Source organism: Salvia splendens, chromosome 12 (genome assembly GCF_004379255.2).
Source record: "Salvia splendens isolate huo1 chromosome 12, SspV2, whole genome shotgun sequence".
Classification (NCBI taxonomy): domain Eukaryota; kingdom Viridiplantae; phylum Streptophyta; class Magnoliopsida; order Lamiales; family Lamiaceae; genus Salvia; species Salvia splendens.
Window position 1 is genome coordinate 23,532,686 of NC_056043.1, and position 26,693 is coordinate 23,559,378.

General features: G+C 39.0%; 1 protein-coding gene and 1 long non-coding RNA gene across 2 annotated transcripts; one reads left to right on the top strand and one right to left on the bottom strand.

Moving 5' to 3' along the window:
* Window positions 1-5,197: 5,197 nt before the first annotated feature.
* LOC121758180 lies at window positions 5,198-5,840 on the bottom strand. The gene is made up of 2 exons (XR_006041367.1): window positions 5,637-5,840; window positions 5,198-5,519 (listed from the first exon to the last, which is right to left on the bottom strand). It is a non-coding gene; the product is annotated as an uncharacterized LOC121758180 (long non-coding RNA).
* A 4,516-nt stretch (window positions 5,841-10,356) lies between these two features.
* LOC121759402 (ATP-dependent DNA helicase 2 subunit KU70-like) lies at window positions 10,357-19,704 on the top strand. The gene is made up of 19 exons (XM_042154970.1): window positions 10,357-10,542; window positions 10,636-10,713; window positions 11,177-11,293; window positions 11,672-11,786; window positions 12,061-12,166; window positions 12,301-12,418; window positions 12,571-12,654; window positions 12,735-12,793; window positions 13,085-13,218; window positions 13,294-13,337; window positions 13,486-13,562; window positions 15,795-15,942; window positions 17,027-17,088; window positions 17,289-17,349; window positions 17,914-18,006; window positions 18,075-18,192; window positions 18,945-19,047; window positions 19,165-19,351; window positions 19,433-19,704. The coding sequence occupies exons 1-19, from the start codon at window positions 10,480-10,482 to the stop codon at window positions 19,544-19,546; spliced, it is 1,881 nt and encodes a 626-aa protein (XP_042010904.1). The 5' UTR covers window positions 10,357-10,479; the 3' UTR covers window positions 19,547-19,704.
* Window positions 19,705-26,693: the final 6,989 nt, after the last annotated feature.

The window sequence follows — 26,693 nt, forward strand, 5'->3', positions numbered from 1 at the left end:
ACTGGAGTCGTCGTCTGGAGGACGCGCTCTGGGCCTATAGGACCGCCTTTAAGACGCCTATCGGAATGTCCACATACCGGCTGGTATTTGGGAAAATGTGCCATCTGCCGGTGGGAGTGGAGCACCAGGATTTCTGGGCAGTAAAAGAGATGGATTTGGATGCCAAGGCTGGTACTGAGGAGAGAAGAATGAAACTTCAGGAGCTTGAGGAGCTCCGCCTTGATGCCTATGATTCAGCCATGTGGTACAAAGAGAAGACGAAGATGTGGCATGACAAGAACCTTTGCAAGAAGGAACTCAAGGTTGGCCAGAGAGTGCTTCTTTTCCAGTCCAGACTCAAATTGATGCCCGGGAAGCTGCGTTCAAGGTGGATTGGCCATTATACCATTGTCGTCATCAGAGCGAATAGGGCAGTTGAACTCCAGGGGGGGCGATCCAGACTCGCCTACCTTTATGGTGAATGGACACAGGGTAAAGCCGTATAGAGAAAGAATGGAGGCATTTGTGGTGGACGACATTCCACTACTCATGCCTAACTCTCACCAGTAAGCATGTAAAAGGAGTGATCGGGTACTCGTGGGTAGTCTGCTTGATCAAAGTAACAATTCCTTAATCTATTAAACTGATCAAGTGACGTCCTAGGGGAACTCGGTCAAATCCTTGGTAGTTAGTGTAAATAGTTTTTCATTTTAATCGTATGTAATTAAAAGTCGGAAGTGAGGACGAAAGCTGATCAAGTGGAACTATTTGAGTTTTCATCTGGAATTAATTGTCCGCTTGATCAGTGCAATTTGAATTTAATTGGTGGTACAGTACTTCCGTTGATCAGGGCAGGTGATGATAGGACGTGTGCAGCCATTGAAGGGGTGTCAGACGACGCCAACTGTCACAGTGAAAGGACGTCCAGGAAAGGAGGAGGCCAACAGATCGCCCAGCGAGCCCTGAGAGGCAACAAAGGCAACGGCTGGAGATGGTGCCCACGACAGAGCCAGAGGAGGCTGCACGCGCTAACAACGAATGGAAGCTCCGCATGGAGCAGATGCTTACGCAGCTGGTGGAGAACTCACATGCCCAGCTGGTCGCTCAAGCTAGGGTTCTGGAGGCTATCCGCCAACAAACCCCTGCTAGGCAACCACCACCTCCCTCTACAAGCTCTCCTCCATCTCGGCGCCCTTCATCCTCCAGGCCACCCTCAGCATTCCCCGGTCAACCTCCCAGGAAGCATTAAGTACAACCCCCCTTCTCAGCTCATTTCAATCTCAAAACAATTTTATTTTTATTTGTTTTTTTTTTCTGTATAACTGTTATTTTTCTCCACCTCACACTTAGACCTGTGTCGGGTCTAAGTGTGAGAAGTTATGCATGTTTTGTCTATTTTTTGCTATGATGCTTTGCCTGCCTATATCTATTTTGGTTGTTGCTTTTCTATGTTTATTGGCATTTTGATTGTTGGCACTGTCTTACACTTAGCCCAGTGTCTGGTCTAAGAGTGAGAAGTTTTCCTTTTTTTTTTGGTGTCGTTGCCTGTGCCTAACCCTTTTTCCACTGCATCCAGTCCCTCGAGGACGAGTTCATATGTAGTGGGAGGGGGGAGGGTTAGTTCCAGAAAATAAAAATCATCCATGTCAAATATCAGTTAGTAAGTAGGGCAGTATGCATGAAATTGGATAATTGAAAGACTTGATTACTTTGGGAAAAGTTAGAAAAAGGACTCAGTATGCTTACATGAAGAAACTTGATTGCTAAAACTTGATCAGTTTGAACGACACAAGTATGATGGAAATGTTCAATTTTAAAATCATCTGTGAAGCCTCTTTATATGTGAGTTATAAGCTAAAATAGAACACTTTCTACTATTTTTACAAAGAAAAAAAATATTTTTCACGAGAGGCTGATTTTAATATTTAGATGAAAATTGCACAAGTAGTAAGGACTAAAGGCATTAGGACTTAACCAATTGAGCCCTTTCTTCTTTCGCTCCACAAACCCGTCACGTCAAGCAAGACACCCCTTAGTTAACCACATTGAGCCCAAATACACTTTTACCCTTACTTTTGAAGCCAAAACCCACATCCTTACTTTTTTATAAACACGTGAGGAAAAAGAGTCAGAGAGATTAGTCAAAGGAAAGGGGGATAATGATACAAAGTCGAAATAAAGGGTAGCCGGGTTGAGCAAGTTAGCCAATCAGGTTGATCAAGTCAGACATCAAGTCGAAAAAAAAAGAGTTGAGAAAAGTTTGAGAAGAAGAGGGCAGGAAAAAGAAAATTGTAGCCTGACCCAGTAAATCGAAAGTTAGAGAATAAAACCAAAAATCGAAGGCTAGAAGTCGCCACTTGACCAAGTAAGATATCCAGTGGCAAAATATATAGTTCAGATCTTTGGTCTCTTGACTCATGTGTTTTTCTTTTTACAGTTTATATTTTTAAACTTAGAGCCCTTAGGACCCTACCCTAATACACTACTACCCTTGAGCCCCATTACAACCTGAAACAAAGACCTTAAGGAATTATCTTGTGCAGTCCGATTCGAGGTATTAAAATTGTGGCAACACCGAGTAAACAGTCCTAACATCTCTGGTGAGAAATGAGTGACTGAGTGAATCCAACAGTGGTTTTAAATTGAGCAATCTTGACAAACTGACACCTTGATCAAGTGAACGCGAAAGGGAAGAAACATAAGTTGTTGGCAAATGGATTGACCTCGACCTCGGGTATGATTGTTGGAAGTTTATTCTGTCTAATGCATCAATGTGAATATGTGTTTTGGTTTTTAGTCTTGTTTTCCTTTTCGTCTTCTTTTACTTTCTTGAAATGAGTAAACCATGCCTGAAATTTGCCTTATCTTTTTCTTTTCTTTTTCTTTATACTTGGGGACAAGTATGTTTTAAGTGTGAGCAGTTTGATAATGCCCATTTCATGCATCAGTTTAGGGGTAAAATGTACGCTATTTGATCAGTTTATCGCGCAAAGCAAGTGTTAAACGTGCAGGAATGCCGCTTGACCAAGGCAACAAGGCCAAACTGATCAAGCGAGTACAATAGGTGAAAAAGGCCAGAAATCGGGGGAGTTGATCAAGGGGAGTAATCAAGCAGTCAAGGAGGGGACCACTGGCTTCCAGAAGAAGGACACGTGAGGCTAATGAGCTGGATGGTGCGCATCATTCTGTTATCAAGGACAACGTTCTAGAATGGGACACGTGCTGATATTTGAGACGCAAGGACGGAGCTGAGTCATGAATTTATTACTGAAAAGCGTCGTCATTCTAGAAGAAGAGCACGTAGCAATCGATGAGTCGCTCGCTCTCAACGTGAGTGAATATTCCCTGCCAAGATCGTTATCCAACTGGAGGTCGTTGTCGAGCTTATAAATAGAGGATGTGCCACCACGCAAAAAAAACGATCTTTTACCTTTCCGTCTTTAGTTTTTAGTTTAGCTCAGTTCTTTAGATAGCTTAGATAGAGAAACGTTTAGTTAAAGGGCGACCAAAGTGAGCGCTACAGAATACTCAATATCTGTCGGCATTATCTCAAGTTTCCCGCCGAGGATCTTCTCGGTTTTACTTGCTTTCGTATTTTCCGAAGTGTTAGCTTAGTCTAATTTCAAGTTGCTGTGTAGTTAAAGTTTCGAGCTTTTTACATTCCGCATATTCGTTGTACTCATTTGGATACTGAGTATAAAATCGAAGTTGTTCTGTTTTCGTCATCGTGTTTACTATTCTAAGTAGTTAATTTTCATTCCAGTTTGAAATTCACTTGACCCAGTAGTTAAAATTCCCTTGAGCAAGTAGTTAGTTACTTTTCTGTCTAAGGTAAAGTCAGTAGTTAAAATTCCCAAAGTTAAAGCGTGGCAGCAGTCAACCCCCTGTTCACTACTCACACACTTGATATACTAGCTTCTGTGTGGGATCGACCCCGAACTTGCCGCTTTACTGTTAAAGTAGTGCAAAGTTGGGACTTTATAAATTACATTGGTGGTGCGCGAGAGCGAGAGCAACTTGATCAAGTGGCAATGACATTTGCTAACTGATCCATCCGGTTCAGTTATCTCTTCTATATAACTTGAATCAAATAACCCTCTCAAAAGCGCCGCACGCCAACAGACAAGAAACGGAAGCGGTACAAAGAGCAGCCAATATGTGCATTGTGTCGCCAACCCGGCCACAACAGGGCACATTGTCTGAGTACCATAGCTGACATGTATGCGAATTCGGCGTCTTCGGCGGTGGGTGACAACCATGCCAATTCATTGCATCCACGTTGAAAGTGACCTGAACCTTTGTAACTTAATATGCATTTAGATGTCGTACCATATAACTTCTATCGGATACTTTATATTTGGGTAGTGCCCATCATGGTTGTGATGATTGTGTATGTTGATTAAGATATTTTGGCAAGGTGTTGGACATCTAGTAGGCAGCGTTTGGACATGTATTGTGCAGGTTTTGGACATGTATCGCACATATTTTGGACATGTTTTGGCTAGGTTTTGGACATGATTTGGGCATGTGTGTATTACCTTTTTCTGCTCATGAATCTCGTAGTAATTCATGGCAATTGCTTAAGCTAAACTGCCCTTGGTGATGTTGAATGAATCTCGTGCGTTTCATGTTATATTTCGTTCATAAGAATTTACTCATTTAGTGTGAAGTGTTGCTATAAAACTTGCATATATCTTCTGTATTTAATCTAGATGTCTGCTGTTATGATTAATGAGTCCATTCTTGTATATGTACCCTCTTTGTGATCCATTTATGAGAGTTTGTTGAAGGTTAGCTGTCTCCATTTAATACCAATGGATTCACACTATTTATAACACAACTCATTTCACAAAAAAAAACACAACAAACACAACCATTGCAAATTGCCCACTTCGAAAATGTATATCTGAAGGAAGCTATCCAAGTCGGACATTGAGAAGATAATTGAGAAATTTAGGAAACCGGGTGACAACAATGTCTGATCTTCGAGTCAACAAATAGGAACGCAAGTGCACTCAACTACAAAAAGAGTTAACACCGAAGTGCGAGTGGTGAGGAAAAAAAAGGACGATCATCAACTCCAAGTCGAGATCGAAAAATTGGAGGAGATTTGTAACACATCTACGCACTAAATTTGTAATGTTATGTTGAATTTTTGTAATGGGTCTTTTATCAAACACTTGGTGTGCAAAGTTTGTTACTTGTTATTGCTTTTGGGTTTAGGATCCAGATGTCAATCCAATTGCAAGCAAACGCATCCAATACAAATCACTTCAACTGAAAAATACAAAAAAACATTACAACAAAAATCAAAGTTGTTCATCACCAAATCACTTCAACTGGAAAATACAAACAAGCATTACAACAACAAAAACCCTATTATGTACATAAAAACACTGCGTAATTTCTTCATGGCCTGATTGTTCTCTTCAATTGCTGTCAAAATCAAGTCTAAACGATCAGTTTCGATCTCAACCGACGACGGTGAAGAGGTCATGACATCGTTGTCGTCCTCGGTTGAGTCGATTGGCTTGCACCACCTAAAAAATTGGCAATCTTTTTTATCACAAACAAAGTATAGTTTCCCTTTACTCGGTTTGACATTGCTTCTCACGATTCGGAGTGAAGCAAGTTTCTTTCAATTGCAAAACTCGTACCGGAATAGGAGGTCGCGACCACCGCTATTCTCGCCGGACCCTTTGTTGTACAAAGAACGCTCAATAGCTGTTCACGAACTGCATTCATCGCCTTGTCGTTCGTCATTTGTCGCTGAAGAGAGGAAAAACAAACAAAGGTTTTGAGAATCAAAGCTAGGGTTGTGTCAAACACGTTTTTATAGTTGAATTATATATCATGTTATGTGTTTTTATGATTATTTTTTTATTTTTCCAAAATAACTCAAAATATTAATTAAAATGGTTAATTTGGTCAAAACCTGCTTAAATGCCATTGACCGTCTGTTTTAGACGATTCCGTCGATTTTGGACTGATTCCGGTCTGAGTTCATTTGTGAGGGACTCAACAATAAAAAAGATAATGTTCATGACCAAATTCGTAAAACGGTCATATGTTTAGTATCACATTTGACCTTTACTCATTCATGAATAATAAACAGAAGATCAAATGAATAAGAATAAGAGAGAGAGGTTGTTGATGACCTAAGTTGTTCTATATTCACCTAACTTCATTTAGCATAATCATATGCCAATGGTGAAAGCGCATATTGAAACTCCAGAATGGTTCTCTAAGTCTCTAATCACCCAATATTTCATAGTACCACAAATAAATAAAAATAAAAATAAAAATTACCACAATTAAATAAAAATAAAATCTCCCAAAATAATTTGATTGCTACATTTGTCGACTATGCGAATTTCTCTTTGCACTTGCGGTTAACCATCCTGCTGCTTTACCTTAGCCCAGCAGTAATCCTATCTTGTATTTATCTCTTCCCTTCATTATTCATAGACCCCACACCTCTTTTTAGTTCATCTCTTCATTAAGAGGAAACACATGCAACTCTCCCTCTCTTTTTCTTCTCTTCTCTTAACTATTCATGGATCCGCTCGCCGGTGGGCAGGCCGCCATTGCAGGCTCCCGATCGACGAGCGATCGGCCAGCCCATTTTTTATTTTATTTAATTTTCGACTCCAAGCACATGCCGACATGCGCCAAGTGGATGATTATATTCGACTCCAAAAGGATTTAATTGAAAAGTTGTGGGCGCGGAGGACTGCACGACGTTAGTTTTTTTTTAATTATGTAAATTTTTTTAATCTACCTTTTTTTTAATTATGTATTTTTTTTAATTAATGTATTTTTTTTAAAATTAAATATTATTATTGAATTTTCCCGTATTTGTGTCGTAAATTTAATTCCGTATTTTGTGTGAGTGTTAATTATTTGTTTTTTATAATTTTATTTATTTTGGCTAGCCTATGGCTAGCCTATTGCTTGTCCAGTTGCATGTCCTAATGATGTGGCAGGAGGAGTTTTTAGTGATGATGATGTGGTAGGAGGAGTTTGTGGCTAGGGTATGGCTGGCCTATTGCTATTGGAGATGCTCTAAAATCAATATTTAGCGTGACATTTAGAGCATCCACAATGGCAGCGAGCGGACCGGCTAGCCGATCCCTGGCGCTCGCCGGTCCGCTGCCGAACCATTGCAGCAGGCGAGTGCCAAATCGGCGAGAAAAACGATGAGCACACGCCGATTCCCGAACGCTAGCCGATCGACTGGCCGCCATTGCAGTCTCCCGATCGGCCAGCGGATTTTTTTATTATTATTTAATTTTCAAAACACTATATATACGCGATTTGCACGTCATTTTCATTTGCACCACTTGTTTTAACGAGTATTCTATCTATCTTAATTTCTGTACAAGAGCAACAACGCGAAATGGAGCACAACAACGAGCCTACTCCAGGGACGAGTGGGTCTCAAACTCCTACGGTACCCGTGGAAGGTGGATGGGGTCCGATGGCCGGGTACTACAACATGTACCCTTGGCAGCAGATGATGCCCGGGATGGCATCCGGGGGTGGTATGCCGGGATGGCAGGGGATGTCGGGGGGGCCGGCGATGCAGGGCTGGCAGGGGGTACCGGGGATGCAACCCGGGATGCAGATGATGTCGGGGTGGGCACCCGGGATGCAGATGATGTCGGGGTACCCTGGGATGCAGTGGACGCCGGGGGGGACAACGTCTATCGCCCCAGTTTTGATTTTGTGACTGCTTCTTCGCACACATCGACCCCATCGGAGACGCAGTTCACTGGGTGTGATACTTTCTCCTTAGAGGAGTTGGGGATAGATCTCGGGGATGCGGACACCCCCGTTCAAACGGGGGGAGTAGGGCGGGGTCGGGGCGCGCCAAAGAAGAAGAAGGGGAAGGGCAAGAGGGTGGTCGGCGAGTCGTCGCAGCCGGTTGATGACGACAGCCCGGCACGGAGGAAGTGGACGGACGCGGAGAACATCGCACTGTCCAAGGCGTGAGTGAGTGTTTGCGATTATCCCCTCGCCTCGAACAATCAGAGGATCGTCAACTTGTGGGCTAAAATAGCAGCAGCCTATAAGGCATTTTGCCCGGAGGGGAGGCCACGCAGTGGGGAGGAGTGCCGAAAGGGGTGGGACCAAATCAGGGCTGGGGTCTCCCGATTTTCGGGCTTGTACACCAACACCCTCCGCATGCAGACCAGTGGCCAAACTGAGGATCACTGCAGGAGGATAGCGGAGAAAGCCTTCCCCGTGCCCGGGCTTTATAAGGAGTTCACCTACTGAAACTGCTATGAGGTGCTGATGGACTCCGAGAAGTTTCGGGCAGGTGTCGATGCTGGCTGGCCGAAGAAGCAACGCCTGAACTATACCGGTGATTACAGCGGCGGCAGCAGCGGCGGTTCCCACGACCTCCCCGAGGATGTACAAGAGTTCCCGTCCCCTCCCGCGTTTGCTTGCTGCACTCGCCCGGTTGGTCAAAGGCGGGCGCAACGGGCTCTCCAGGCCTCCCAGGAGGTCCAGTCGGCATCCCCCCTGTTGGCGGGTCGACAGCCGAGCTCCTCTTCTTCGCGCGTCAACAAACGCGAGCTCAAATGTACAAGATCTTAGCTGAATGGAGGGCGGCAACTGACCCCGAGGAAAAGAGTTTTCTTCATGCAATGCTCGTGAGTATGCGGGCCGATTTGAATCCCGCCGCGGCACAGGTGGGGGGCTCAGACGCGGGCTCAGATGCCGCAGATTTGGGGGTCCCGGATAGCGGCAACAACGGCGGCGGCGACGACGGCGACGACGGCGAGGAGTGAGGTGGAGGCGGGGGGCTCGTGTGTGGCGGAGGAGTTTTTTTTTTAGATTAATGTAATTTTTTTAATTAATGTATTTTTTTTAATTAATGTACTTTTTAAAATTTCAATATTATTATTGAGTTTTCTCGTATCTGTGTCGTAAATTTAATTCCTTATTTTGTGTGATTGTTAATTATTTGTTTTTATAATTTTGTTTATTGTGGCTAGGCTATGACTGGTCTATTGCTTGTCCATTTGCTTGTCCTGATGATGTGGCAAGAGGAGTTTTGCGCTTACCCACGTATGGATTTGTATAGTGTGATTAGGGATGTCAATCGGGCCAACCCGTTCGGGTTCGGGCCAACCCATTCGGGTTGTCGGGCCATTCAGGTACGGGCTATTCGGGTTATGATTTTTTCGGGTTATAAAAGTCCGACCCTAACCCTAACCCTTCGGGTTTCGGGCTAAGCTACCGGGTTATTCGGGCCAATGCGTATTTTTAATTCTTTTAATATTTTTAAAAAATAATACGTATTTTAAATTTTCTTTAATTATATACGTATTTTTAATTAATCATTCAATAATGAAATACATATTTTTAATTTTCTTTAATATTTTTAAAAAAGATTAAGTTATTTAAATTTAAATAACTTATTCATTAAATAATTATTTACAAAATATCTATCAATAGTATGTTTATGTTTATGTATTTAAAACATAAATCAACACTTTGTTTCAAAATTCAAACATAAATCAATTCGTAAAATATTAAATAAAATTTTCATTAAAGTGAATTATCAAGATGCTAGCTAATTGGAGTAACTCTAAGTTTTCTTGAATTATGATTGGTCAAATTTAATTTATTGCAGCTGTAAATAAGTCAAATAATAATTTATCTTTGTTTTAAGAATCATCAAAATACGCATAATTCAATGACGAAGCAGCGTCAAAATACTTTGCACTATTATATTGGAAATATACTAAAAGAAAGCTTTTATATACGAGTATTTATGAATCCATGAACCACATAGTGATTTTTTTCGTGATCTTATATAGTCGGTTGACGTATTTGGATTTTGCATGGTTTTAGAGGGTTGACTTGGATTATTTTGATTATATTTCTATATTTTGGTATGTTTACATGTTTGTTGAGAAATGATAGAAAATGGATTAGAAAATATACACAAAATATGTGGATGTGCAGCAGCCCTGTTTGAGTCAATGATTCTCGCGATTTTGAAGTCTGATAAACCTCTAATACATATCATTCTCTTCGTCTTCGAAAGAGCTTCGCGTGGATATATTGCACGCCTCAATCGGAGCTTTGTAGAGAAAGTTATGATCGTTACAAAAGCTGTTCGATGTGCAGAAGCCTTCAACCCGACGGGTCGACCCGTAACCCGAACGGGTCAGCCCGCCTAACCCGACAACCCGAACGGGTCAGCCCGAATGGCCCGATTTTAAATTCGGGCTGCGAAATTACAACCCTAACCCTGTATTTTTATCGGGTTATTCGGGTCAACCCGCGGGTTCGGGTTACATTGACATCCCTAAGTGTGATGGGTTAGGCAAAAAATTGAACTGTGTTGTTTGTCTAGAAAGCGATGCTTGCGCCAATTCTCTATAAACCCATAAAAAAGAAAAAGAAAGAAAAACCAGTCCATTCTTCTTCGGTAAGAATCGCACATCTTCTGCTAGACAGCCTGCTACGGGTTTAAATTTGATGGATATCGACCCTGAAGATGTTTTTGGCGACGAAGACGACCCCGAAAATGAATTCTACCAGGTTATATTCATCAGTGAAAGCAGTTTTCCTTTTCATTATGTTGCGGGAAATTTTCTATTTTAATGCTGACAAAATGTTTTAAAAATTGCGCAGGAGAGAGATGCCACGAAAGAGTTTTTGGTGTATTTGGTGGACGCTTCCCCAAAAATGTTCTCCACCACTTGCCCTTCAGTAACTTTTTCTTGCTTTCTATTCTCTTTTTTCCACCCCGTAATTCCTTTTGTGTTGTGTTTACTTGAGAATATGTTTCTTCTTTTACTTCATGATTTTGGGTTCGACATTTGTTGCTTCATCTTTCTTAGGTAATTCCTTCTTGTTCAGATAATTGGTAGCAGATATATGATTTTCAAGCATTCATATCTCTCTTCTCTTTATACAGTTTATCCGAATTTGTATGACATCGACCGCAAATACTATTTCGTCTAGGCATGTATTGTTTCCTGGTTATTAACACGATGAGCTATGCGCCTATGCCATTTATTTGCTATATTTTTCAGGCTGCTGCATTTCTTATGTTGTGCATCAGTGCATGGACTCATCAAAGCATGTCGTAGTTATAATAGGACAGTATATATGTACATATATGATGTTCTGGTATTTCTTCTTATGGGTGAATGACTAATGCTTTTTGCAGGAAGATCAGAAATATGTTAGTCACTTTGAAGCTGCTATCAGTTGTATATCAGTGTCCTTGAAGACTCAAATTATCAATAGGTCTTATGATGAAGTTGCTATTTGCTTCTTTAATGCTGTAAGCTTTGAGGCCTTTGCACTCTTGTACTTTTACCCTCTTTTATGAGGTAGATGGTTACATTTTATTCGTTGTCACCTTTAGATGCCCTCTTTGAACGCGGTTCTTAAAGAATTATATTCGTTACAGTATTTCAAAAAATGAATGGAGAAGGGTATAAATGTGGAGAAACAAATACGAGTAAAAAAATAATTAAAATAGTTATGCATATTTTCCTCATAGCTTTTTACACTTGAAGCAAGGAACGCACACCTAGTTTCCCAAAATCCAAACAACATTTAGCATTCAATTGATGGAACTGAATCTTTTGCTTTTAAAACTAGTTTTTACTACTGAAGTACCATTGTCTCATGTTAGTTCCAAATGCTTGATTTATAGAAGGAAAAGAAGAATCTGCAGGACTTAACTGGTGTATACGTTTTTAATGTTCCCGAACGAGAGGATTTAGATAGACCAACAGCTAGGCTTATCAAAGAATTTGATCGTGTACAAGGTCAGTTGTGATTAGCTTTGTTGAACTTCATTTCCAGTAATTTATTAGATTGGCGGCAATATATTGGATGAAAAAATTTCAAATATGAAATCCATAATTTACTAATAACCAATCCATAAAAATTCTTTTCTGGTTGTCACACACACACACACACACATAGAGTGACACCGTAATGAAAAAAGTCAATTTTAATGACTAAATTCTCATTCTCTGGAATTCCTTCAGTTGGGTGTGTAGAGGCTTATCTCTTTTGTTTGATTCTTTATGAGGACAGAGTCATTCAGTAAACAAATCGGGAGTAAGTATGGCATCTTGCCGGGAACCCGTGATAATTCTCTTTACAATGCTCTTTGGGCTGCACAAGCACTGTTACGCAAAGGGTAGGTTTATGTTTATCTTGCAAGAGTAATTTGATATACCAAATTTGGAGGATGACAATGATACCTATTCTTTAACTTTTCAAGCATATTATTTTTCTTAGTTCAATTGTCATTTTGGTGATATGCTCTATCAGGTCTACCAAAACTGCTGACAAAAGAATTTTGTTATTTACAAATGAAGATGATCCCTTTGGGAATATGAAGGGAGTGACAAAACTGGATATGATGAGAACAACAATACAACGTGCCAAAGTAATGTGTCACTCATGCTCATGCACTTAAAATTGTAGAATACTCTTAAAGCTAGAAGCTTTTGATGTTTAAATGATGCTGTCTTTAGCATTCGTGTGCAACTCTACTGTAAATTATGAGAATATTGTAAAGTAATGTCAGGTTCTTTTCAGGATGCTCAAGATCTTGGAATCTCAATTGAACTCCTTCCCTTCAGTAAACCAGATGATGACTTCAATGTGTCTACTTTTTATGCTGTGGGTTCATGTTCACAAGCTTTTCCCCCCTTCAGATATATTTGTGTTCAAATTTATATATATGCATCTCATATGTTCAGGACTTACTGGGATTGGAGGGAACTAATCTGGCTGAGTTTAAGGCTTTAGCAGTTGAAAGGTTTGAATCCACCAGTTTTCTTTCTAATTTCCCATGTCTGATCTACTAAATCTTGCCCGAGGACTATGATGCCTATAATTTTAATTTTTCTTATATATGTGATCTCTGTCATTTACATATATATTGTACTCAATTTATCACTGCATGCATTATAACCAGATAGTAGTAATGGGCTCCATCTTTGCTAATTCAAGAGGGAGATGATTATTGTTAATATCAAGGGATACTCCAATTGTGCTTGCTTGTTTACTCTTTTTCTCCATTTATCTTCACAAAGTCCTCTGGTACCAGATTTGAAGACATCAAAGATCAGCTAAGAAAGCGTATGTTCAGAAAGCGCAAAGTTCGAAGAATTAACTTCATCATTGCTGGTGGCAAATCCATAGAACTGAATACATATGCTGTTGTCCGTCCAACCAATCCTGGTCTGTTTTAGTTCTGTGCTCCTCTTTATATTACCTTCTCGGGAAGCATCTCTCATGTCTTCTTTTTCTGCTCAGGGAATATCACTTGGCTCGATTCTGTTACTAACCTTCCTCTAAAGGTATTTTGTAATGAAAAGTAATTTTGCTTGAACATCAAGAAGTTAAGACCGTGTAGCTCTTGTCCAATGTCAATTAGAGACTTGTATCAGTTATCATAGTTACTTAAACCCAAGCCTGATACCAGTGTTGGCTTGAATGATTATCCAGGCAGAGAGATCGTTCTTTTGTTCAGATACTGGTGCTCTGCTGCAGGATCCCCCAAAATATATTCAGACTTACAAAAGGTGAGCTACTCTGTTGAGCTGACCTTTATGTTTAAGGCTTTAACGGTAGAGCTTTGATTCTTCAGAGTTGTAGTTCTGTATTTACGATGCTTTTAGTCTGATGACTCTGATCTTGATGGTATAATATGTTGAACTGAATTTAAATGTCTAAGTGAGTAAAAGGAAATCTTTGCTGAACTACAGTCTGCTTCATTTCCTCCCATTTTTTATTTCATTACTTTGAAGATAGGAAACTAATTATCAAAGTTATTGGGGCTTTTTCTTTTTTTGTTCTAGAATAGAACTTAGATTCCGTGTTTGTTCTAGACTTTTTTTTTGTTCCGGATTTGGGAGAGACGCATGACCCTCATGCGTCACCTTTTAATGAGACGCATGACGATTATGCGTCTTTTATAGAGACGCATGAGGGACATGCGTCTCTCAATTTTTTCGAATTTTAATTGAAAGACGCATGAGGGTCATGCGTCTTAGGGTAAAACGCATGACACTCATGCGTCTCTCCATAAAACATCAAATGGCTTTGTAGTTCAGTGGTAAGAATACCATATTGTGGCTGTGGAGACTTGGGTTCGAATCCCAGCAGCCACACTAGGTTAAGTTTTAGCATTTTATGGTTTTACTCATTCCCAAGTCATTAATTAATTTTCACTTAGTAATAGCAGATTTTGTAGATAGTTTTTTAATCTGGATGCTGAGTACTATAAATATCAAATAGCTATGATGCGCATTGATCTTGGATCTATTTGATATTTATAGTACTCAGCATCCAGATTAAAAAACTATCTACAAAATCTGCTATTACTAAGTGAAAATTAATTAATGACTTGGGAATGAGTAAAACCATAAAATGCTAAAACTTAACCTAGTGTGGCTGCTGGGATTCGAACCCAAGTCTCCACAGCCACAATATGGTATTCTTACCACTGAACTACAAAGCCATTTGATGTTTTATGGAGAGACGCATGAGTGTCATGCGTTTTACCCTAAGACGCATGACCCTCATGCGTCTTTCAATTAAAATTCGAAAAAATTGAGAGACGCATGTCCCTCATGCGTCTCTATAAAAGACGCATAATCGTCATGCGTCTCATTAAAAGGTGACGCATGAGAGTCATGCGTCTCTCCCAAATCCGGAACAAAAAAAAAGTCTAGAACAAACAAGGAATCTAAGTTCTATTCTAGAACAAAAAAAGAAAAAACCCAAGTTATTGTCATGACTTATTGATGAAAACAATGACTACAGATTTCTGTAGTGCTTTTCCTTTTTCAGATGGCATGTTCTAATAAAACTTTGTCTCTTCTTAGAAGCAATTAATCTCATGTGTTCAAGGCATTACGTTAAAGAGAGCAATTGAGAGCCTGCCAGCTGCCTGTGAAAACTAGAAGCAATAACTCACAACAATTAAAAAACACAGGCACACCAGATGCTTGATAAACTGACTCAATGAATAATGGATTGAACTGGAAAAGAAACCCCTCTTGCGAGGCCTTGGCCTTGTCAACACAAACTACTTTTCTGGATTCCCTTGTTAGAGAAAAGAAGCAAGGAAGGCTGGAAACGAACAGAACGTATATGGAAAATGGAATGAAATGAACTAAAATAGATAATATGCTAAACAATCCTCTCATGAGGCCCTACAATATATCACCGTACTTATACTTAACTCAAAACTTAACCTCCACTTCTCTAATCTAAGTGACCATTATATAGAACTCTTATACTTGGAATTGCAAAAGAAAGACAGATAGTAATTAATATTGTTAATTGCATTGGCAATCACCGCTGCCCACTACTCCATGATCTGTCACCGTCGTTGCAATTCATTATTCTCCATTTACTCTTCCACTTCCAGCTGTTAGTAGTAATTGTCTAGCATGGTTTTGGCATCCAAATGTGCATCAGCCCTTCCCTGTCAAACCTCCAGGGAATTAAATAGCCTGAACTCCTACGACATCAAATCCTAAATAAATGAAAACTAAAGGCTAAAAGATAAACACGATTGAAAGGCTCCTAACAAACTATAATAATTGAAAAGATAAACATGAGTAAAAGACTCCTAACAGACTATTATAACTAAAAGATGAACTTGTATCAGCCATCTCAAATCCTCAATATCCGTATCACATTGCCCCTGATAGCTTTTTGGGATCAATTATTGTTAAAATTCCTTATAACCATATATGAAATTCATCTGGTTTTGTTTTAAGTAGCTTGCTTTTTTGGTTTGCCAGTGAAAATATCATGTTCACAGCTGATGAAGTTTCCGAAATCAAGAGGGTGTCTACTGGGCATCTTCGCCTCCTTGGTTTCAAGCCTTTAAGTTGCTTAAAAGATTACCACAACTTGAGACCGTCTACCTTTGTTTTTCCTAGTGATGAGGTTACTATATTCTTCTTACTTTATAATTATTCTTATCTTGATTATGTAAAATCTTGTTCTATAAGATGCTTTATGAATTGTTTTGACTTAATTCCAGAATTAACTAGGTTCAATCCAGGAAGTTTGCAAGTTCTCATATTGCTTTTACTTAGAGCCTATCTAATCAATCTATACCAATTATAAAAGAGTCTTGTCTATTCTAGATATATACCGAGTATTTAATATTTTAATTTAAGGGCAATCATCTAAGATGGTACTCCGTCCCAACTAAGTTGAGGCATTTCTTTTGGGAACAGAGATTAAGAAATTGTGTTAAATGGGTTAAATGAAGATAAATTAAAATAGGAGTGAGAATAAAGTAGGAAATATAACCGAGAGTGTAAAGTAGGAGAGAGAATAAAGTAAGTGATTAGATGAATTGTTTTTTTGCCAAAAAAGAAAATGGCCAACTTAGTTGGGACTTGAGACATTCCGAAAAGGAATACGACTCAAATTAGTTGCCATGGAGAGAGAATAATATTTATCTGTTACTCTCTTTGTCCCATTAAAATTTACCTGTGTACCACTTTGGGTTGTCCCTTATAAAGGGAGTATTAAATACCTATAATGTGACAAAGGGTTTATACTAAAAAAATTATTTTCTTTAGACTCTTGTAATTTTATACCATATGTCCCTAAACAATAGGCCTGTGCAAGTGCAACATGAGTTTTAATAAAAGTTGTTGAATACTTGAATGTGTGGAGAAAGATTCCACCTTCACTGTTAGTAATGATTAATAAATGTGTTAGCAGGGAAAATGGGAGCCCTGTGGTAGAAAAGAGTGACCAAGTTAAGGTGGTATATATAAGGGGCAACATACTTGTTTAAAATTGTGACAAGTATATCTATTTCTCACTTATATATTTATTTATTTGAATAAAATAACTTTATGTGCATTGCATGTTCCATCCTACATTCCTACTAGTCTTCATAAAATGCTCAAAGCCACTTCTTCTTTTTCTTTTCTGATTTAGCATAACTTTCCAGTTTCACTTTAATTGCAGCCTTTGTTCTGATTTTTCTCTAATTTTGGTGTTGGTGTAGGAAGTGGTTGGAAGTACTTGTATTTTCATTGCTCTACATAGATCCATGTTGCGGCTGAAGAGGTGAGTATATTTGACTTTAAATCAAGCCTCTGTTGGGGCCTTAATTTGCTTTCTTTAGGTCATCTGTTTTGACCGTTTTGAAGTAAAAGTCTAGCTATCACAGGTTTTAGCTGGCATTATTGGATGTTGGTTTCGTATAAAGATCTTTGCCCTGCCAATTTTTATTTCAGTTTTATACACTTCGACATTTTCACTTGCAGATTTGCTGTTGCATTTTATGGGAATTCTACACATCCGCAATTAGTTGCATTAATTGCCCAAGTAAGAAGTTATTTACCGTAACAAAGTTATATGTTCAGTTATTTGAGCTTAGGTTTGTATAGTTGAAACTCAACCACAAGTCAAATTATTTTTTTATACATCTGAGATGCCATTTTGGCTTATTATAGAAATCTGAGACTATATCTTTAACTATTACAATTGAGCCTTACTTCTCAAAATTTGGTTTGCTTATTTATATACTCCACTATAATTAGCCTCTTACCCTTTATTTACGTAGAAGTGTATTTGTACTAATGATTATACCTATAACATCATAACTTATTTTAATATGGATGCTGTCAATCCTTTTCATCACCGATGTGGTCATTTTTCCATGTGAGGCTGAAATTGCCTTGCTTCCTGTCTCTAAGTTCTCAGTTATCAGATTAATCCTCAATTTGCATCTGGTGGGTCAAAGCGGCATTCTAAAATATTTATCAATAATGCCAAGATTAACAGGAGTAGCTCAATTACTGTTCAGCATAAAGACTGTCTGATCGTTGCTAGTTTCATCCCACAATTCCACAATCTGAATATTACAATTTTCTTTGTAATTGTCCCTAGGATGAGATAATGAGTCCCAGTGGTCAGATTGAGCCACCTGGGATGCATATGATATATCTTCCTTACTCTGATGACATCAGACCCATTGAAGAGGTAACAGTACTTTTGTTCACTTTCTTGATGGGAGAATTAGCATTGACGACAATATGGTCGTTCTGCAGTTTCACACTGATACAAACTTGGCACCACGAGCATCAGAAGACCAAATAAAGAGTGCCTCTTCGTTGCTGAAGCGCATTGACCTGAAAAACTTTTCTGTTTGCCAATTTGCAAACCCGGGTAACCTCAGTTTTATGGATGTGCATTATTATATTTTGGTGTCAATTGCCCAGAGTAATGGGGAATCAATATTTTGGAAGGACAATATATTTACGGTTATTTTCATGATTTAGATAGTTATATTCAGATAATATTAGATCACTTGGTTTTTAGCGATGATCTATGTGGCACGCCTACGTCAATCTCTGAGGCACTTGGTGCGTCGTCCGATGAGAATAATGACAAATATACGTAAAGTGGAAAAGATCTGCTTATTGGTTTGTTGATAACCAGGGCTTGCTATAAGCTGCCATCCAAACTTCACAAGAAAACAACTTGATATTTGTTACTGTAGTATAAAACATCTGATGGATGATTCTCTTTTAGAAATTTTGACTATCTGATATCTCCTATGATCATGAAGTAAATGTGTTAGTAGAGAAGTTTAGAGTCGTTACATCAAGCAGCATACATATCTAGTATACACACAACATATATTAACCATGTTGATAATTGTTTACGGCGTGCTACTACACATGGAGAAGAGAATCTAAGTTAAAAAATATAGATTAGAATTGAGTCGGTTTTCAAATTGCAGTGCAAAATAGACCCATGTTTTAGGAGGGGTTGCCATTTAAGAGGCAAGCAGCATCAGTGGTCACTTGAGATCCTGAAATGACATTGAAATTCAGTTCTGCAAATAGTAATGCAATTTTCCAAGGTCGAACTGTCTATACTCTACTAATGGCAAATATTATTTTAATTCCTTACAGCCTTGCAGAAACACTATGCAGTATTACAGGCTCTAGCTCTGGATGAAGATGACATTCCTGATGTCAAGGATGAAACGCTTCCCGATGAAGAAGGCTTGGCCAGGTAAGTGGGATTTGATACTGTTGTAAGCTGCACCATCTGTATTCTTCTCCACCAATCTTGCTCTGTGCTTGTCATTTAAATGTGTGCTTAAATTTGGCTTGTTTATTCTTTCGGAAGACCGGGGGTTGTTAAAGCATTGGAAGAGCTCAAGATTTGTGTGTATGGAGAAAACTTCAAACAGGAGGATGACACGATGGGCAGTCAAAAAACAAGTGAAACCTCCAATAAAAGGAAAGCAGTTGCTGATAATGCAACTAAGGAGTATGCCAACTACGACTGGCCTAAGCTTGCAGACAATGGACAGGTTTATATTCTTGTTCCTAAAATGTTATATTCATCCATTAGAAAATGGAGATTTATAAAAAAATTGTTTTTACTTTTGCAGTTGAAGGAGTTGACAGTGTCGGAACTGAAGCACTACCTGAACGTACACAACCTGCCGGTCGGTGGCAAGAAGGAAGCTCTCATTAGCAGGATTTTGACTCAAATGGGTAAATGAAGCTTTGACATTATGGGATTGTCAAGCCCCTTTTGTTGATGTCATGTGAGATTGATTATGCATTTTATGAATCATCCAAAAATGAAAGTAGAAAGTACGATGAAATGGTGTGTCATTGCAACTACATATAATAACTAAATCTTAACCTAACAACTCAATTGTTGGTGCTTGCATTTAGTCACTGTATTCTCTGTTTTCTGAGTCGATTATTAGGTTCCAACGACAACCTTTAAGTGCCACCAGTCATAAACTCCCCATTTTTCTATCGTGTGGTCTACCAATTATCAATCATTTCCTTATACTCTCTGTTTGATACTATGGAATTGGGCGTGGAATTGGAATTGGTTCTCGACCCTTTAATTCCAAAGTTGATATTTGGTGTCCAAAAAGATGAATTCGGAATTAAATCACTTTGCTAAGGCTTTCATTTACATTATAATCTCACTTACTAAACTTTCTCCACTTTTACTATATATTAACATTTTTTCAAAATGACTTCTCAAAATTAAATGTATCTACTACAGTGAGACAGAGGGAGTATTATTTTGTGCCACTATTAAAATGATACTAACCTACTTGCCCAATCTCAAAATTACAAGTAATCTGACATACCTCTTTCATTGAAATATTTTCATGTGTTTAAGATTTGAATATTCGTCAATTAATTTGCAGTCTGCTACTAACTCAAAATTAATTAACATCTTATACAAAGATTGGTCTAATAATTCATGAAATTATTTATTATTCATGTAATGGAATTCCAACCGGTTTGGTTCACAAAAATAGAACTCATCTCGATGATATTATCACAAACAATTTTGTCAGCACAAGATTCAATATAGTAACAACGTAGCACCGCCAGATATTAATTACTATTGCTTAAGATATCAGGATTAATTTGGGTGATGAAATACCCACACATTTTGCCTAAGGATTAATTTGGGTGATGAAATACCCACACATTTTGTATAAGTCAAAGCTATGTATAAGTAATGTTGTATGCTAAATGTTACTCCCTAAGCTCCCTCATAGTTGAGGCAAAACTTTTTGGCACGGAGTTTAAGAAAAAATGTTGAGTGTGTTAAATAAATAGTTAAAAAAGTAAGAAAGATAAAAAGGTAGAGAAAATAAAGTAAAAAGTGAATAAAATAGATAGCATAAAGTAAGAGAGAGTAAAGTAAGAGAAAAAAAAAAGAAGAGAGTATAAAAAATTATTATATATAAAAATGACTCAACTATGAGGGAACAGATGGAGTATCTACAAAGATTAAAAAATATTTTATTCGGCCATAAAAAATTGTCCCATTTTTTCATTTCTGGGTATCCACAAACTATTCTATCCAATTTTTCTCATTATCTCTCATATTTCACCCACTTTTCTCATTCTCCCACTTAACCAATTTTTCATTAAAACACATGTCGTCCACCCATGAAACTATTTTTTTTGGACGGAGGAAGTCTCGTCTTTCAATGTTATACCATACCCATATTTTTAATTTCCCAATGTAAGAAATTTCGGGCAAACATTAAAACGTTTATGCAATAGATAGCCAAAGCATATCGCTTGTGAAATATTTTTCACACTATGTTGCAAAATATCGTTTTCCTTCTGCAAGCACCTGACCGAGTCGCCTACCATGATGACATGTTCCACAACCGGTCTACAATGCAGAAGATGCAACTTATTTCCTTAATCTAGATAATAGTACATAACATTGATACATTCTATTCTGGCAATCTATCTATACATATATAAAAGCCAAGTTGCGAGAAATATTGTTTTCCCGCTCAGTTTCATATTTTTTTTTAAGTATATTGTATAAATCTTTTAGCTTGTATTATAAAAATTTAATGCAAGATGCATGACATGATAGTTGTCATTGAATAAAGCACCATTATTTATTGGATAATACACATTAAAAAAACGTGACGATGTGTTATTGATGTGAGTAATAAGTTTACTCCATAAACCAATGGTCAACAAATAAATCAATGTATCATAGGGCAGAATCCCATTAGTTGATAAATATATTTTTAAAATTTTATATATCTTTTATTTATTATATTAAATAATTATAAAAATTATATCAAAATTCATAATTTTTCATCCTCTATAAATAGAGACCGCATTTGCTATATTTTTTTAACATAAGAAATTATCATCTTTCTCCTCATATAATCCTTCTTCTTTGTTGTTCACTATGAATGATGATGGGAGTAATATATTCTCCGATTCTAAAAATTTCTATTACTAATTTTCATCTTATGTTTTATGTACCAATTATGTATTTCATTTTCGTATTTCAATTATTGTAATTTATGTTGTTTATTTGTTTATTTTATAATTTTTAGTTTATCATTTATTGTGTTTTTTTATCAACTTTTATTATGCAATAATAAATATTTCATGTAATAATATTATTATAAATAAATATATAGAGGTGTAGTTGGATAGTCACTGATATATCATAAAATATTAGTAATTCATTCTTTTGAGTTCTCTGGAGTAACTATATGATGCAAAGATTAAATTGTCCATTGTACAAAGCAAAAGCTTGATTGATTAACTATTTACAATCAATCAAAGATAATAAAAAAGTCCAAAAGTTACATCAAGTATACAGCTTCCTAAGAGCATCCGCAGCGGTGAGCGGACACCCGTCCGTCCGTGCCAGCGGTGCGGCACCCCCTGCTCGCCGCTGGGGCGGCGCTGCTCGATGCATCGAGTATGTCCATGTCAGCGAGCAGCTAACGTGGCGCGTTCTGATTGGCCTGTTAGCATTTCCGTTGGAAATTCATTTTTTTTTTAAAAATCAAAAATAATACCAAAAAATAAAAAAAAATGTTTTCAGATTTCCAAAAATATGGCCGTTTTTTTTACCGTTTTTTCTGGAATTTTTTTTATTTTTTTATTCCCAAAATCATTGTTGGGATTCGCACACACAAGGCTTTCACACACTCAAGAAGATCACACACACACTCACTGTTGTATGAGATCACACAATGCAGAAACACACACACTCACACTTTGAGTATTGAAGATGATAATCTTGGAGAGAAACTGGAAAACTCTTTATTGATTAAACTCCTACTTACTAAACTACATACACGGTTTATGAGCTATTTAAAGCTCTACAAACAAGTAGCAACTGCTACTAACTAACTACAACAAGAATCAAGAAAACAAGAAGAATAACCGCTACACCTCGGCTAACTAACTGCTTCTTCCTTCTCGGCTCAAGACCGAACTGGTTGCTTCTTCCTTCTCGGCTCAAGACCGAACTCCCTTCTCGGCTCAAGACCGAACTCACTTCTCGGCTCAAGAACCGAACTCCCTTCTCGGCTAGTTCCAGCTCAAAGCCGAGCTTCCTTCTCGGCTAGTTCCAGCTCAAAGCCGAGCTTCCTTCTTCTGCCTTCTTCTTCCAACTGAAATGAGCACTCCATTATTACAATTCTCCACCTGAGGGCTCATCTCAGTTCTTGCACAAACATTGATCATTGCAAGAAGTTGATCAATGTTTGTGCAAGAACTGAGATGAGCCCTCAGGTGGAGAATTGTAATAATGGAGTGCTCATTTCAGTTGGAAGAAGAAGGCAGAAGAAGGAAGCTCGGCTTTGAGCTGGAACTAGCCGAGAAGGAAGCTCGGCTTTGAGCTGGAACTAGCCGAGAAGGGAGTTCGGTTCTTGAGCCGAGAAGTGAGTTCGGTCTTGAGCCGAGAAGGGAGTTCGGTCTTGAGCCGAGAAGGAAGAAGCAACCAGTTCGGTCTTGAGCCGAGAAGGAAGAAGCAGTTAGTTAGCCGAGGTGTAGCGGTTATTCTTCTTGTTTTCTTGATTCTTGTTGTAGTTAGTTAGTAGCAGTTGCTACTTGTTTATGAGCTATTTAAAGCTCTACAAACAAGTAGCAACTGCTACTAACTAACTACAACAAGAATCAAGAAAACAAGAAGAATAACCGCTACACCTCGGCTAACTAACTGCTTCTTCCTTCTCGGCTCAAGACCGAACTGGTTGCTTCTTCCTTCTCGGCTCAAGACCGAACTCCCTTCTCGGCTCAAGACCGAACTCACTTCTCGGCTCAAGAACCGAACTCCCTTCTCGGCTAGTTCCAGCTCAAAGCCGAGCTTCCTTCTCGGCTAGTTCCAGCTCAAAGCCGAGCTTCCTTCTTCTGCCTTCTTCTTCCAACTGAAATGAGCACTCCATTATTACAATTCTCCACCTGAGGGCTCATCTCAGTTCTTGCACAAACATTGATCAACTTCTTGCAATGATCAAACTTGTCTCTACCTAGAGACTTTGTTAGCATGTCAGCCGGATTGTGCAAGGTGTTAATCTTAATCACCTTCACTCTCCCCTTCTCAATCTCGTCTCTAATAAAATGCAACTTTATGTCTATGTGCTTGCTCCTTTCATGAAAACCCGGATGTTTAGCCAAGCACATAGCTGAGCTGCTGTCACAATGAATCACCATTGTCTTTTGGTCAAAACCAAAGTCAGAAATCACTCCCTGAATCCAAAAACTCTCCTGTACAGCTGCAGTGAGAGCTATATACTCTGATTCTGTTGTTGAGAGAGCAACAACACTTTGCAAACCTGATTTCCAGCTGATTACAGTTCCAAACATGGTGAAAAGATAACCTGTTTGGGACTTTCTGTTGTCCAGGTTTGCAGCATAGTCTGCATCACAATAGCCTTGCACAACCTCCTCAGATTCACCTTCCCAGCCATTGAAGACAATTCCCCAGCCACTGGTTGACTTCATGTACCTCAATATCCACTTAAGAGCATTCCAATGCTCCTTCCCCGGGTCAGCCATGTATCTGCTAGTCACTGAGATAGCATGTGCCAGATCTGGTCTGGTACAGATCATAGTATACATAACACTTCCAACCACACTAGCATAAGGAATAGACTCCATCTCCTCAGCCTCTTGCTTAGATTTAGGGGCCTGCTCCTTTGAAAGCTTAAAACTCTGGGACATAGGAGTTGATGCAGCTTTTGCATTTTCCATTTTGAATCTCTGCAAAACTTTCTCAATATAGTCAGTTTGCAGCATCCACAGCTTCTTGCAGCCTCTATCTCTCTGAATATGTATGCCTAGGATCTTCCTTGATTCTCCTAGATCCTTCATTTCAAAGCTTGACTTCAGATCTTGTTTAACTTTCTGAATTTCTGTCATAGAAGGCCCTGCAAGTAGCATATCATCCACATAGAGTAATAGGTAGGCAATGGGAGTCCTGCCTGCCTTCTTGATGTAAATACAATCATCATATTCTGACTTGGAGAAGCCAATCTTCTTCATCTGTGCATCAAACTTCTTATTCCACTGTCTAGGACTTTGCTTAAGTCCATAAAGACTTTTCTGTAACAGGCACACCTTGCCTTCTTCTCCAATCTTCACATAGCCCTCTGGCTGTTCCATGAAGATAGTTTCCTCTAGATCTCCATTGAGGAAGGCTGTCTTCACATCAAGCTGTTGTAGCTCCCAGTCAAGCTGATTCACCACAGCCAATAGGATCCTAATTGAAGTGTGCTTCACAACAGGTGCAAACACTTCATTGAAATCGATTCCCTCCTGCTGTGTAAAGCCTCTAGCCACCAGCCTTGCCTTGAACCTGACTCTATCCTTATCAGTGGTCTCAATCTTTCTTTTAAACAACCACTTACAGCTTACCAGCCTCCTTTCCTTACCATCTGTACTCAGCTTGGATTTGTCCACCAAAATCCATGTTTTGTTCTTGAGTAAAGACTCTATTTCCTCATTCATGGCTTCAATCCATCTTTCTCTATCTTTACTCTGCATAGCTTCTTTATATGTGAGTGGATCTGCACCATCAATACTTTCAGCTGCACACAGAGCATAATACACAACATCAGAGAACTTTGTTGGTGGCCTTGTTTCTCTTCTAACTCTGTCCCTTGCAAGCTGATAGTCTCTGATAGAGTCTGATATAGACTCACCAGCCTGGTTGCCCTGAGTTGGAGCCTCTTCTTTATCTGAATCAGACTCACTCCCTGAGTCAGTGACTCCACCTGCTCCTAGGCCAACCCCCACAGGCTCCACCTTGAAGAAATCACCCTCATCTTCACTGGAGTCCAGCTTATCTTTCAGGTATGTCATCTGATCCTCCAAGAACACCACATCCCTACTCACCAAGACCTTCTGCTTACCGGGCTCAATACACCAGAGCCTATACCCCTTAACACCCCTCTGATACCCCAACATAATACATTTCAGAGCCCTAGCTTCAAGCTTGCTTTGCCTAGCATGAGCATAGGCCACACACCCAAACACCTTGTACTTTGAGTAGTCACTATGAGCTCCATACCACATGTAATCAGGAGTTTCAGATTTCAGGGCAGTAGATGGGCATTTATTGATAAGATAGGCTGCTGTATACACAGCCTCACCCCAGAACCTGCTGCTCAAACCAGAACCAAGAAGCAGGCACCTCACCCTCTCTAGGATAGTCCTATTCATCCTCTCCACAACACCATTTTGCTGGGGATTACCAGGAACAGTACGGTGCCTCTTCATACCCTTCTCTTTACAAAACAGATCAAACTCAGCAGACAAGAACTCTAGGCCATTGTCTGTTCTTAAGCATTTAACACTTCTACCCTTCTCTAGCTCAACCTCCTTACACCATATCTTGAACTTTGTGAGTGTTTCAGATTTTTCTTTAAGAATATATACCCACAACTTCCTTGTATAGTCATCAATGATAGCTAGATAATACTTTCATCCACCAATTGAACACACCGGTGAAGGCCCCCAAAGATCACTATGTATGTAGTCTAAAGGGGCTGTAGAAGAGTGAATACCTGTAGGATAGGGTGCCTTCTTTGCTTTTCCAAGTATACACTGCTCACAGGGGTCCATCTTGTTGAAATCTCCAGAGATCAGGCCCTTCTTGATGAGTTCTTTCAAACTTCCTTCTGCTGGATGGCCCAGCCTCTTGTGCCATAGCATTAGGGAATCATCTGACACAGCATTGCTTTCTCCATCAACAGCCTTAGCCTTCAGATAATAGAGAATATGCTCTCTGTCAGCCTCCATCATCACTGCATCTCCAGATTTAACAAACAATTTTCCTTGACTCATCAATATGGTGAACCCTCTCTGCTCCAGCATTCCCAATGAGATGAG

Excerpts from the sequence above, each read along its gene's own strand:
- LOC121759402 (XM_042154970.1), top strand. The coding sequence starts at position 10,480 with ATGGATATCGACCCTGAAGATGTTTTTGGCGACGAAGACGACCCCGAA. Across the intron at positions 12,419-12,570 it reads CAACAATACAACGTGCCAAA|GATGCTCAAGATCTTGGAAT; the intron begins GTAATGTGTCAC and ends GGTTCTTTTCAG. Across the intron at positions 12,794-13,084 it reads AAGGCTTTAGCAGTTGAAAG|ATTTGAAGACATCAAAGATC; the intron begins GTTTGAATCCAC and ends CTCTGGTACCAG.